The sequence below is a fragment of the Indicator indicator genome, chromosome 24 (assembly GCF_027791375.1).
Source record: "Indicator indicator isolate 239-I01 chromosome 24, UM_Iind_1.1, whole genome shotgun sequence".
NCBI lineage: Eukaryota > Metazoa > Chordata > Aves > Piciformes > Indicatoridae > Indicator > Indicator indicator.
This window is the reverse complement of record NC_072033.1, coordinates 13,872,746-13,886,464: the sequence shown is the minus strand read 5'-3', so window position 1 is coordinate 13,886,464 and position 13,719 is coordinate 13,872,746. Positions and strand designations below refer to the sequence as shown.

At 43.9% G+C, this 13,719-nt stretch overlaps 1 protein-coding gene across 1 annotated transcript in view; it reads right to left on the bottom strand.

Moving 5' to 3' along the window:
* The window catches only part of PTPRT (protein tyrosine phosphatase receptor type T), a 419,404-nt gene that overhangs the window by 58,229 nt on the left and 347,456 nt on the right, over positions 1-13,719 (bottom strand). Inside the window, exons 15-17 of the mRNA XM_054391936.1 lie at positions 11,234-11,369; positions 8,167-8,196; positions 756-803 (exon numbers count right to left, since the gene is read on the bottom strand). Coding sequence (XP_054247911.1) covers positions 756-803; positions 8,167-8,196; positions 11,234-11,369 — 214 coding nt within the window. The remainder of the gene's footprint in view (positions 1-755; positions 804-8,166; positions 8,197-11,233; positions 11,370-13,719) is intronic.

Sequence of the window (13,719 nt, the reverse complement as noted above, 5' to 3'; positions counted from 1 at the left end):
TCAATTCAAACCCACAGCTCTTCAAAAAGGGGCACACAATTACAGAGTGCACACTGAGATCTCACAACATCTCCATGGTGTACCCACTTCTGCAGATGAAGATGCAAACAGAGGGACTGTCCTTGAGTGATGAAGCAGAAAGCTGGCATTTGATGATGTTAAAAAGCTTTGCTTCCAGTGCTCAGTGATATTAGCACAGCCTATGAGCTGCAGCCATGGGAGACCTTTTGTTTTGGTTTTTTTTTGTGCTGTGGTACCTGAGGTAGCAACAATAGTCTGGAAGTGAACCCTGTGAGGCAGTTATTTTAATCCTTTAGATTTGCTAATCACACACAGCTATGTGAATTCTTTGGCAACAGGAATTAAAGTTTCTCAGTGGGAAACACTAATCCAAAAAGTCAAAGTCCTTAATAACAAGCACTGTGGACTGCTGGGGTGAGCCATTACAGACGACTGCTGCTGATGTTTCAAAGTGGTGAATCAAAAAAGGGTGACTTCCTTGTCAAATTCAGATTACATTATTTGTGGCAATAATTATCTGTTAAGCCCCATTGCCTGGTATCTTTTCAGAGATGCCAACCAGCTACAAAGAGCCAGAACTGGCAATCTCCTTTTCTCTTTCAGTGAACGAGCAACAACATTTCTGCATGTGCTAGGCAGGAAAAAAGCAAAACAAACGAAAAACAAAACCCCAAACCCAAGCCCCTTAGTCCCCAAAGGCCTGCTTACAAAAGCCCTAGGCAAAGCAGTTCTACCTGGTCCTGTAGAAGACAGAGAGGCCCCTAAAACATTGGCTTGAATGCCTAAAAAGAAAAGGTGACATGAGTTGAAAGTTCTCAATCTAACTCGCACACACAAAGCAGGCTGCTGGCGGGAGGACCCTAACCCTGCTGCCATTTGCTTTCACCAGAGCCTTAGCAGTTTCCACCTTGCTCCCTTCTCTATCCTGAGCATGTAAAAATCCTTCATCTAAATTTAGAGGGAAAAGGAAGACAGATCTCTTTTGAGGATTTCAGAGCTAAGCTTGCCAGACACACCGAGGGGCTCTCAGTTTCTAAATGTGCCTTTTCTGCCTCCCTTACGTGTCTGGATAGAGTGGCAGCACAGGACTAAGCCTATTTGGTCCTCACCATCATTATAATTCATAGAAAGGATTATGAAATCAAATGACTAGCACTTTCTAGAATGCTAGGGATGTGACTTAAACCCACAGCTAGGTAGAGGTTTATTTCCCAGCGTGTCAAAATGCCTTTGGAATTGGAAAAGTGTTTATCTGGAAACGCTGTTTCCAAAAATAGGGCACTTCAAGAGATCCTTGTGAATCACTGACAGGCTGCATCAGTGGCAGGGCTCCTGCTCTCCTTGCTGACCAGCCTCCCCTCAATAACCACCACCACAACACCCAGGTGAAACTGCTATCAGTGCTTTAGTGTCAATCACGGGCAGGCTGCAGCCAGAGCGCACCCAGCACACCCAGCAGGGCCTGTCACCAGGCACTGGGAAGACACTTTCCATCTCATGCATTATGCAGCTGAAAAGGGGAAGAAATAAAGGACCAGGCAGGTATTTGGATGGAGGGTCTGATACAATCAACACAGGGTGAAAGTGGTTGAAACATCAAAATGTGCATAAGGTGATATAAATGGCTGGTTTAAGTGTAATGAAAATGTGCCAAGGAGAAACACAGGAGGCTGTGGATGGGGGTTACTGGGTTGCCCTTTTCCATTCAGGGGAGGGGTTTAATGAGGAGAGGATGTTTACAAGCACTGTAGACACACAGGAGGGATGAGAAAGAAAAAGAAAGATGCTCAAAGTGAAATGAAACCAGCTGTATAATCAGGCAGTTGAAGCTAACCCAACTAAAGGAAGGGTAAGAACTGTTGGCAGTGAACCTCAACCAAGTGGGAATGTGGAAATAAAAAAGGCTGGGTGATTTGATTCTGCTGGTTTTGAAGCTTCTATCAGAGCAGAGAGATAAAATGCTTGAAGCACTACACTAAAATCATGGAAGTTCCACTTTAACAGTCAGGGAATGCAAACTTAGGATCAAATACAAAGCCTTTCCTCCACTAATCAGAAAGCTCAAGCTACATTTCCAGTGAGAAGTATCTGCAGGATCAGATTCCCACGCTGCAGAGTTCTGGTTAAACTTCAGGGCTTATATTTTAAACGTGGCTCCAACCCCATCTCTAACTTTTCTTTTTTTTATATATCAATTTTCCATGCATGAGTGTTAAATCTGCAACTGCCACTTCTGAAGGGCTCTTGTGCACCTACGTTGACAGATTTAATTTGAGATGTTTCCCCAGGATGGATTATATACACTATAAGGTAGATTTGCATGCACAGGTAATTTAGACATTAGGTAGAGATCAGGTAAGTTAAACATGAAATTTCCTCCTACAGACTGGAATTGCACGTGGCTCTCTCTCATTTGCAGGAAGGAATTGAAGGAAGCTGCAAAATACAACTCCTTTTAGATGTTTGTGCTCAGCAGCCTGCTAGGAGCACACATTATTTAGAATGAAATCTGCACAAATTTAAGGCAGGCAGCAATCAGCTGTGCTAACACCCAACTGGGAGCACTGGTTAAATAGTAGTTCCACAGCAAAGGATATCTGTGCCCTAAACCTGCAGCAGATCACAAACTCAATTTGAAAGGGCAGTTTCGTGCTGGTGCAAAAAGAAGGGAGGGATTATAGGTGGCACTGTGGTCTGTAATCCTTTTATCCTGCTTGAGGATGAGCAAGGCTCTGCTGCAACACTGCACTTAAAGATGGGTGCCAAAGGGACACACAGGAAGGCAGAACAAGGAAGGCAAATCTAGGAAGCATGATCTATGAGCCAAAGGACATGTGGATCTTTAGAGAAAAGAAAACCAAACGGGCCTGACAGGTCTTCAAACAGACAAAAGACACCTCAGGGAAGCTGTTCCCCCTGTCTACAGGGGCTGGGGAAAAAAAAAAGCAATGGGGCACTTCATTTTGAACTATGGGAGAACTGTGTGTCAGAGGGGCTGCCCATCTGTCAAGCCAGCTGTGCAGGTAGGCTGGGAAACCTTGGTCACTAGAAAGCAGGGGGAATGGGAGTTAAAGGCAGCACAGCACTGGTGGGGGAGGTCTCCTTGCTAGGCTCTGAAGGGCCAATTTAGTGCCACACTTCATCAATGCTCCCTTGACAGACTGTAGCCTCAAAGGAGCTGGGAAGTATTTTCACACACATAGGCAGCTTACTGCTTCTTACAGCTGCTGTAAGGACAAATCCCCCACTTTACAGCACAGGCAGACACAGCTTTGCTTGCACTTTTTTATCACCTGCCATGGTGAAGCCAAACTCAGGGCAGGTTACTGCAGGAGCAGAGGGAATTCACTGCAGTAAAGCTGAGGAGTGAGGACCAGCCACACCATTTTTACTTACAAAGCAAACATTACTTAGCACAACAAAGTGATACAAGATCAAAAGATGCTCTGAATATTTTGTGTTGTGTGTAACACAGGGCCTTGAAAAACACAGGGCTGTGCTCCCTAAGGGTTACTTGATCAAATTATTCACTGTTTGGGGAGGACCTTTACCTACAGCCATACAGACATGTGCATGTAGGAGCCATACAGTGTGTGTCTGCTGGTACAGACAGCCAGCAAACAGCTTGCAGTCCCCACACAGGCATGTTACCAGCAAAACCTCACTTTCCTTCTGGATTTTGATTATATTTTTCTCAATTTGCTGTCATTAGACTGGCACAAGCACTGAGTCATTATTCTGTTTGCCCAGCACCTAGTGAACTTCCAGGTTCTTCTGCAAATTCTCACTCAGCAAGTGGACCTGTGCAGGCAAACCCCACCATGCATGGGAAGATATGGAGATATTTATGCATGCATGGATGTGGTTATACAGAGGTATGCCTATAAATAAAATAATGGTTTATTTCTCTTCAAATGTCCCACAGATGGTGGAAATATATTCAGCACAAACTCCATTATTTCAGAAAATGCAAGCATAAATTCAGCTTCATACCTCTGGCAGAACCTCTCCCATGAAAAGAAACTCCTAGCTGAAACCACAGCAATTCAAACTGGTGTGAAATGATGGGAGTTGAAGGGGCTTTCTACACTGCACTCATGTCCTCAGTGCTCTGGCCAGGTCAGCAGAAAAGACAAGCAAGATATTGGGCCACTGAGTGTCCTTTTATAAATTAACAGCACACTGAGTGCTTCCAACACATGGATGAGTCTCTCTGATTCCAGAAACACTGCTCTGGTCTGATATAATTCTTGATTAAATTTTATTCTGCAACCATTACCCAACCCAGGAGAAAAAAAAAAAAAAAAAACAACAAAACAAAACAACTCAACCCACACACTGTAAACATTTTCATTCTTTTTCCTGGTGAGGAGATAATAAAGCCCTGGTATGGGCTGCTGCAGTGGAAAATAGTGTTGCAAAAGAGGCATCTGTCATGAAATCCAAACCCTCCTGCAAAGCAATGAATTGCTGTCTGTGTTTTACAGCTTCAGCTAGGAGAGGAAACAAAAACTTTCAGACGTGGACAGGATGCTAAATTGCACTGCACATTATTAACTGACAGAGTATTAATACAAGTGCAATGTGACAGGGCTGGCAACACTGTGCAAACCTGAGACAACGTTACTAGGGGTGTAAATACAGAGTAACTCCTCTGAAAACCTTCAGGCATCAGCCTGGCCACAGGCATGCAATGAGTGCACTAGGACAGGAACTCCCAGTTCCACATCCCTCTCTTCCCATCACAAAAACCAAGTTCTATCCAAGCACCTCAAATCCTAAGTAACTAACTTTTAGTGGTGGGTAAATTGAAGGACACAAAATGATGTCAATCCTGCATGGTATGACTTGGGAACAGAGCCCTCCTGGGTTTGTATTTCCACTTTAAGCATGCTATAGATCTTTATGACCTTCTCTTTCAGCCACAGTAATATCCCTTTCTATGTGTTGTAGGAAGTTTTCAATGAGGTGTTGCTACACAAAACTCCCATAGCTATGTAAGCACAAGATAGCTAAAGAAGTTGATCTTATACATAAATACTTCTGATTGTTTTCACCAGAACTGCAGGTACTCAACCATGTTACAGAATCTGATTTTACAGTCCTGGACTGCAGCAGAACACAAGACAGGCTGAAGGCAAAACTCCACTCTAGAGATTATCACCATGCTTATGGCCTATCTCTGTAAAAAGCAAAAGGTACTCAGGATCTACATCTCCATGACTTTAACAGAACTATTTAGAAGAGCTGGGGTTGGAGATTTTGGTTCCTAACCAGAAGAAATGCCACTATAGCAGAGGACAAAAGGCTGAGAGGAATTATCTGAAAGCAGGGGAGATTTACTCTAAGAAGCACAACTTTGAAGTCCAGAAACTGACACTAAAACTAAAGAGATGTAGTCCATATGGTCATAGTTAAAGGTCTGCCAGCAGATCTATTTGAGAACTTGCCTTTCAATACTGGTATCTCAGTCAGCTGCATTTTGCTTCAGGACTAAAACATTAATGCAAGGTCCATAGCATAAAAGTCTCTCTCTATATACATATTGCTGCTCTTATTTTCACAACATTTCAAATCAACTTAACTCAAAACCTCTCTGCTCATAAGAGGCTGTAGGAATTTCTATCAGTTTTGGCTGAGAATTACACAGTCCTTAGCAGTTAAAGATTTTCATCTGCAATCATCATGAAATATCCTATTTCCTGTGACACTTGAAACATGAAACTCAATAAAAATTCATCATATGCTTCCTCATGGATTCTCCTGCTTTCCTGCCTCACTACCCTGTTGCCCTCATACCTCATCCAGGGAAAGCAAAGCAAACAAAACTTGAGCTTGGTTTTGCCAAATCAGGGCAATCTGTAACCAAACACTGACACACACAGCCTGATGGCGGAAGCATTTACTGTGTGATGAGTATTTATCTGTTACCTCCACCAGACTGATGCTCCAACCAGCAGAGCTCATGCTTAATGGGGTGCCTGGGAGACCATAAAGCACAGAGCTAAGAATGAGGTCTCTGAACAGTAAGTTGGATGCTTGGGTGCAGTAGTAGGGAGACAGTTATATGATTTCTGCATCCTGAGCTCAGATCTCTGCTGAGGGCTTCTTTGGGTTGCTATCAACACAAAGGTTTGCCTGATGATACCTTTGGCTATTTCTGCTGTGATATGGTGCATGGTGCACATCTGCCTCACTAAATCATATTAAAGCACTTGCTCCTGCTGCTGCTGAAGCTCATAGCAGCCTCTGGGTGACCTCCAGAGGTTTGCCTCTTTGCTTTTCCTCAGTCCCTGAGAAAAAAATGTTCCACAGAAGCCATTACAAGACAGCAAAGAGACTGCTTAATAACAGCCTTCCTTCCTCTGCAGCAGAGTAATCCTCAGCTGACTGCTTAAAGCAATCTTGCTGTGCAGTTGTGTAAAGGGGTCACTCAGGGCTCAGAAGTTGATTCACCTTCTGAAATACACAAATGTTGAATTAAAATAGAGCAGGGAACGTTCTGACCACACACTCTCTGTTGGAAGAATTAAAAATTGTAATGGCCAAGTGGGGATTGAGTTCTTCAGGTAATGGTTGTGAGGAAACCCAAAGAGTGGAACAGTGCAGAGGGCACTTTTCTGGAGTTCCTAAGAAACAGGCAGAAGAGGAAAGGTTGTAGCAAGAAACGCAATTAGCTAGCAGCACCTACATGTTAAAAGGGTCTCCTACTTTAATACTTAGTGAAACTTCTCTTGGAATCTGACTTCTACAGATCAAATTCCATTCTGGGTGAACCAGTGTGACGTCCAGAGGAAACGGAGTTACTTTGCATTTACAGCTATGTACTGGGCAATGGCAAGGCTCATTATGGTGTCTTTAAGCTCCTCACACACTTAGCACGTGGGGAATGCTCCTCTTTCAGTTACTTTCTGGTAGATCATCGAGAAGCACAGTTACTCCCAGAGGTGGCATGTAGGGATCTTCATGATGAACTCCCCTGCCCTCATCTTCAGGTGTAAATCAGCTCACATGGTAAAGAAGTCAAGTTCTACTAAAACGGCAGACCACATGCATTCATCTCACTGCCCTGCTAAACATCTTCCAAATGTGTCCACAGGGCAAAGCCACAAGGTCAAGCCAAGCTGAACTGTAGGAATAGGCAAAGGAGGAGGATGCTCTGAGTAGCAGCAGGGGCTAGCAGAGCAGACAGGGCCCTGTTGACCATTTTGTCAGTGTCAGAGCCCTGGGAAGTCTGGCAGGTCGCTGCTTTTGGGGAAAAGCTTTGGGTCAGTGATTTGGTTGCTGCTTCTGGGCAATGGAGAGGGCAGAGCTGTTTGTCTCAGCAGTAGCAGTTGCCTTCTACATCCCTCTCCAGCCCTCTGATGGCAGCGAAGGCATCCAATTCAATCCTCCAGGACTTTCTCTGCAGATCATTGATCCAGTCCTCTCCTCCTCCTGATCCTCAGACAACTATTATCATGGCAGAAACAGCTTGGCCCTGATTACTCTCCAGCCCCTCAATCTTTAGACAACAGATGGCTCTGGAAGTACTGACGTGTGAAGCATTTCCACGTGCCTTAACAACTGCCTTAATTATGCAGCATTGTCATTAGGACTGGACAGGTGATTTAGATCTGAAAATCTGAACCCCTTCATCATCCAGTGGTCTACACTGACACTTGGAACCTGGCAACTCCAGGAGCAGGGATGTTTGCTGAGAATCTGTCAAGTCTTGGTTGTCAGAATTTTTACATCTTTTAAACACTTCCATCCATGGCTGAGAAATTCCCAACAGTAACTTTCAGGTGTGAATTTCCCTGCTAAATAATGAGAGGTGAGAGGTGCAGCTGGGACACTCTATTTGTCCATTAGCACCTGCAGGACTGTCAACCATAGCTGAGGTGTGTCTGTGGACAGGTATGATGGCAAACCAGGGCAACCAACCATGTGAAACTGGGAAGATAAAACACAAGCTGCTGGAAAGACAAGGATAAATGGAATGGTAAACCAAAAAAAAAAAACCAAAACCAAAACCAAACCAAACCAACCAAACAAAAAACAACAACAACAACAAAACAACAAGTGAGAAAAGAAAAGAATATAACAAAGCACAAATTACCACAGGGCAACAGCAAGAAACATCATCCCCAGCCAAGTACTTACAAGTAATAGGAGTAGGAATAGGCATTTCTTCTAAATATTGACAGCCAGTCAGATGAACAAAACAGCCAAAAGGACAAAAAAAAAAAAAAAGAATAGAAAACCACATCATTAGATTTATTTGAACTCTAAGATAATTTTTTTTTTTTCATATACAAAGTATTTGTGCTAGAGGCTGTGCACATGCTAATGGTCACTGAAGAGCAGGAAAATTGCACTGAACTGCAGGAAATGTTCTTAATACTCAAAATCTTCAGGGTGGTAGCAAGGGTTATGCACACAGTGTGCACTTCATGCTGTGGAAGTGAACTCTGCTGCTAATAAAAATGCACCTAGTTGCTCAAAGGAGAAACAATCTGGTTTAAATGGGGGGAGAAAAACATATCATGCAACCCAAGTAACATTTCACAGAAGAATCTAAACTCCAGTTCCATCAGCTTTGAGTTCCTCTTCTCCCACTCTTTTTTCACCAGTAAGGAATGGAGGCTGTGTTTCCATGACTTGTGTCACCATGAATAAATCCCTTCACCTCTACCTGCCTTACTTTTGCCATCTCAGCAGCAAAGCCAACGAGACTTCACTTTGCCTGGGAAGGTTTTTGGCATGGGAAGAAAGAGGTAAGAGCTAAGGAACAGTAAATAGGAAAGTGACAATGTAAGCACAACACAACTTTGGAATACTTTAGACAATGAGCAAATTGTGCAACGAGAAATGAAGCTTCACCACACTCTAAAAGGCAAAGAGTCCATTAGCAATTCAAGCATCAGCACATATTTGTAGATGATCACTGGGATATGCTTCAGCTTTCTGTGTGGCTGGGATTAAACATCTTCAGGTACAGTCTTTCAGCAGCACATTTCAGAACATTTGATGGGTTTTGAGCAGTGCCACAAAAGAAGATGTAGCAATGACTTAAGAGGTGATGTCTTCCCTTTCATATCTGGCAAAAGACTTCTTTGACAAAGCTGTTTCACAACAGCTCTAGCAGCACATTATTAAGGCAGAACAGCTCCCTTCTGAGGACAGGCTGAGGGACCTGGGTCTCTTTAGCTTGGGAGGAGACCGAGGGGGTGACCTCATTCCTGTTGACAAAGATGTGAAGGGTGAGTGAGGGGAGGAAGGAGCCAGGCTCTGCTCAGTGATGTCCAGTGATAGGACAAGGGGCAACGGGGCCAAGCTGGAGCAGAGGAGGTGCCAGGGGAACATAAGGAAAAGTTTTTCAACGTGAAAGTGGCAGAGCCCTGGAGCAGGCTGCCCAGAGAGGTTGTAGAGTCTCCTCTGGATACTTTCAAAACCTGCCTGGTTGTTTTCCTGTGTGACCTGCCCTAGGTGAGTTCTGGCAGGGGGTTTGGACTGGATGATTTTTGGTCTCTTCCAAACCCTAACATTTGGTGATTCTGTGATTATTATCAATACAAGGCACAAGGGAGCCTTGAAAGCAGCAGCTATGGTCAAGCCAGGGAAAAACAATGAAACTCAAACTTCAGCCTATTCAAACCCCATCCTTGAAGACACTACACCTACTAGGAAGTGCTTAGGAGTATAAATACAGGGTTACAATGTTCACTTTTATGGTTGGGCTGAACAAAGCTTCCATAAGCACAGGAGATCAGACTCAACGTGGTCACTCTCTGTGCACCACCATCCTTTTTGTTAAGCACACACTGGGGAAGGACAGTGACTTAGAGCTGCTCAAAAGGATCATTACTCTGAAATGACATGTTTTGCCTCCTGGTAGCCTGTACTATAAATCCCCAAAACCTTGCCAGCTTCCTGATATACACCAAGTGATCTGAATGACACCAATTCCTAGGAACACCTCGACGTGTTTTAATGTCATCCTATTATCTCCTGAAACCCAGGAATTCTACATGCCATAGCAACGTACAAGTTAAGCACAGTGATTGCCACTGAGCTTCACTGTGATATTCCAAGCTCCTCTGAAGCTCTAAACAAAGAGAAAAATCACCAAGATGTGTAACATAAAAGCCCATGCAGCTGAGCCTCTTACATCTTCCAAAGGATTCCATGAAACCAACCCCTCTGACAGACCAGTGCTAGGTTTCACACAGCACTATCAGCTTAATTATTCTATTGAACACAGAATCATAGAGTGGTTTGGGTTGGAAGGGACCTCCAAAGGTCATCTAGTCCAACATCTTGCTCTGCTTCCTGCTCTTCTCATGTCTTGACCATCAGACATGAGACCACAAGAGACTCTCAGTTCTCATTGAAAAGCTGCACACTCAAGGCTGCAGAGGGAAGCTCAGAATGATTTATTCCATCAGGATTAGAATGTAAAGGAAGACAGCAAAAGGAAGGATTATAGGTTGGAATTTTGGCTCAAGTCCTCTGAAAACATGCAACCTGACTTCAGGACTCCTGAAGGAATCTGTCAAATCTAACTGTTAAAATTGGTCAGAGATAGGGATCACTAAAAACATGGCCTGACCCCAAACTGTATTGCACAACCTGAAGATCCTGCCTCTCCTCCACCTTAATATGGACACAGAAGGGACACAGCTCACTAGGTGTGCAAATGTCCCTTTGTTAATCTGTCCTACTGCTTGGGAATGCTCTTCTCGAGAGGCTTTTGGGTTTTATTTCATTAGTTTAAGGTAGCAACCTAAATCCTAATCCAGAATAAGAAGCAGAATTTTCATAGAAGGAACTAATCCTACACCCTACACAGCCCCAAATCTCCTTTTTTTTTTTTTTTTGCTACCAACAGCAGTTTAAAGAACTTATTTACAGTGCACCCATGACAGGCTGTCTGATCCTATTTATTCAGTCTTACACTTAAAGGGGTCAGTGCAGGCTTTGTCTGCTCAAACCCACAAGCCTGGAAAGTGTCACATTCTTCACTCCAGGGAAACTCAAGTCACAATTACCCTGGAGTCAAAACTGTCCAGATGAAATCAGAACTGACCAAAGCCTAATCCTCGGAGGGGGGGGCCAAAGTCAAAGGGCATTTTCTCCAGAAAACAACTTGACAAATATTTTGATTTTCTTGTTTCAGCTTGTTCTTGCTAACTGGTCCTGTCTTCTCTATTACACAGCAGAAACTTACCTTCTCTTGATGGTAAGCATTGCTCCCAAGAGGATAATGACAAACATCAGCAGACCAGCTATAACTCCAGCCATTTTCACCGTGCTGTCAACTTGTTTTTCTGGTTCCACTGCATTGGAATTCTGGGTGGAAGCTCCTTAAAAGATGGAGGGAGAGGAAGGAGGAGATAAAAAGAGAATTTGTAGAAAAACTGTGCAGTGATCCACTTTAGATCTTCACTTGAAAGCTTAACAAGGTATCTACAACCAAACTGCAACAGGCAGTTGTCCATCTAACCAAATCTGCCTTTAGTAAGGGCTAATGACAAGTAATTCAGAGCAGCCAGAGGGTGTAAGATCCCAGGGTAATGCAGCCAAGTCTGCTGTTTCATCTGTAGTGTAGGGTAGTGGGGAACTGACTCTTCTGAACCACCCAGCACACACCAAGAAGCCCTGAGGAGTATTGGAAGCAGTTGTAATTTGCATCTCCAACAGCTTAAGTGGAGGTGCAATCCTTATTCATTGAAATAAGGAATGGAAACCTTTGCAGTAACCTCTCTCACAATACTCCTTGCAGGAACTTTTTGTCATCTAAAAGCAGAAGACATTTGTATTTCTCATATATAGATATATATAAAATACATTTACACATGGAACAAGCATTCCTCCAACATAGAGCACCCTCCACATCACCTAACTTATTCCCTGCAGCCCAGGTGAGACAATACAAATCCCATCTGGAATTTTTGGGTTTTTAAGAGTAAAGCCTCCACACCTAAGGAACATTATTTGGACAACATTTCTTCTTTTATTTCCTAGTCATTATCTGACTTTAAGAGTCTTTTGCCCCTGCAATAAGTGAGGACCTTGTAGAATTCTGCCTCTTCTCTGCTGCTTACCAAATATCTTACATTGTAGTGCTTTTCTTAGCTTTGTTGACTTCATTACTTGCTGCACAGATTTTTTTTTTCCAGCTAGATCTTAAACCACCCAAGCTTGATTTAGAAAGCCCCATGAGATTTGAGTTATGACTACTCTAAAGGCTCAAGTAGCTTTATCTTCAGTATATTCCTGATGTACTTAATTATTCTTAGAAATATCACCACTGCACATGAGGAGGTTACATGAATTCAGGTTACATAAGATCACAATCCTATCTTGGGCTTCACTTTTGCTGTTGGAATCACCAACTCTTCCTCTGCATCTTAAACACAGTAGGAAAGGGAAGCAAAGGTGAACAGCAAGTGCTGTCATCAGAGGATGACCTGGGCTAGTGGAATCTGTCCCTGCTCATGGCAGGGGGGTTGGAATTAGATGATCTTTAAGGTCCCTTTCCAGCCTAAACCATTCTATGAATTCTATTAAATCAGTTGCTTGGGGAGATGATATTCATAGAAAGCCAGCATAGTGGGGCTGGGAAGGGACCTCTGGAGATTATGGAGTTCAAGCCCTCCCTGCTAAAGCAGGGTCACCCAGAAAGGTTGCCCAGGATCACAATGTCCAGGTGGGTTTGAAATCTCTCCAGAGAAGGAAACCCCACCATCTCTCTGGCCAGCCTGCTCCAGGGCTCTGGCACCCTTACAGGAAAGCTTTTCTTTATGTTTTCCTTGTGTTCCTCATAAACATCCTGGGTTCCAGTTTGTGCCTGCTGCTCCTTGTCCTGGCACTGGGCACCACTTGAAAAGAGTCTGGCCCCATCTTCTTGCCCCCCACCCTTTAGCTCTTGCTGAGCACTGAGCAGATCCCCTCTCAGGCTGCTCTTCTGCAGGCTCAACAGCCCCCCTGCTCTCAGCCTTTCCTCTTCACAAAGATGCTCCACACCCCTCAGCATCTTTGTAGCTTCTGCTGGATTCTCTCCAGCAGTTCCCTGTCTCTTTTGAACTGGGGAGACCAGAACCGGACCCAGCATTTCAGATGTGGCCTCACACTGTGCTGTCACCTCCATCCTCCAATCCACCAGATGGGTTTGATTATGCTGGGCTGTTGCTTGTTACTACAGGCAATGTGTGACCAGTGTGTTTTCATTTGATATTCCTCATCCCACTCTAGCCTGCTGCAGTTCTGGAAGAGAATAAAAGCCTCTTATCCATCCTGACACCTACACACTGTGGTGACTGAAACACTTGAATTGTCTGTGTAACTCTTTCCATCTATCTTGGCAAAGGCCAACAATTCCTTCAGGCCACTAGTCCAACCACTTGTAAGTTGTCTCAGCTAATAGCACCTAGGAACTGATAATATGACAGCATCAGTAAATTCCTGGGTCTTGGATCCTTAAAGCTTTCCAATGCAACATGACCACACAAGTCCCATTCTGCCCTATTCTCTGTGCAGATGCCTAAATCTGCCAGGGTTGCTTCTACTCCCACCAGCCCCACCAGCAGCTGAAGGTAAGGAGAATGTTTTTGCTGTGACAGAAGGAGGTCCCTGAGCTGCTGCTGTACTTACAGAAGGTGACTTCTTCTGCTCCTGAGAGTAACACACTTCTAGAATTCCATTTTGTCTCTC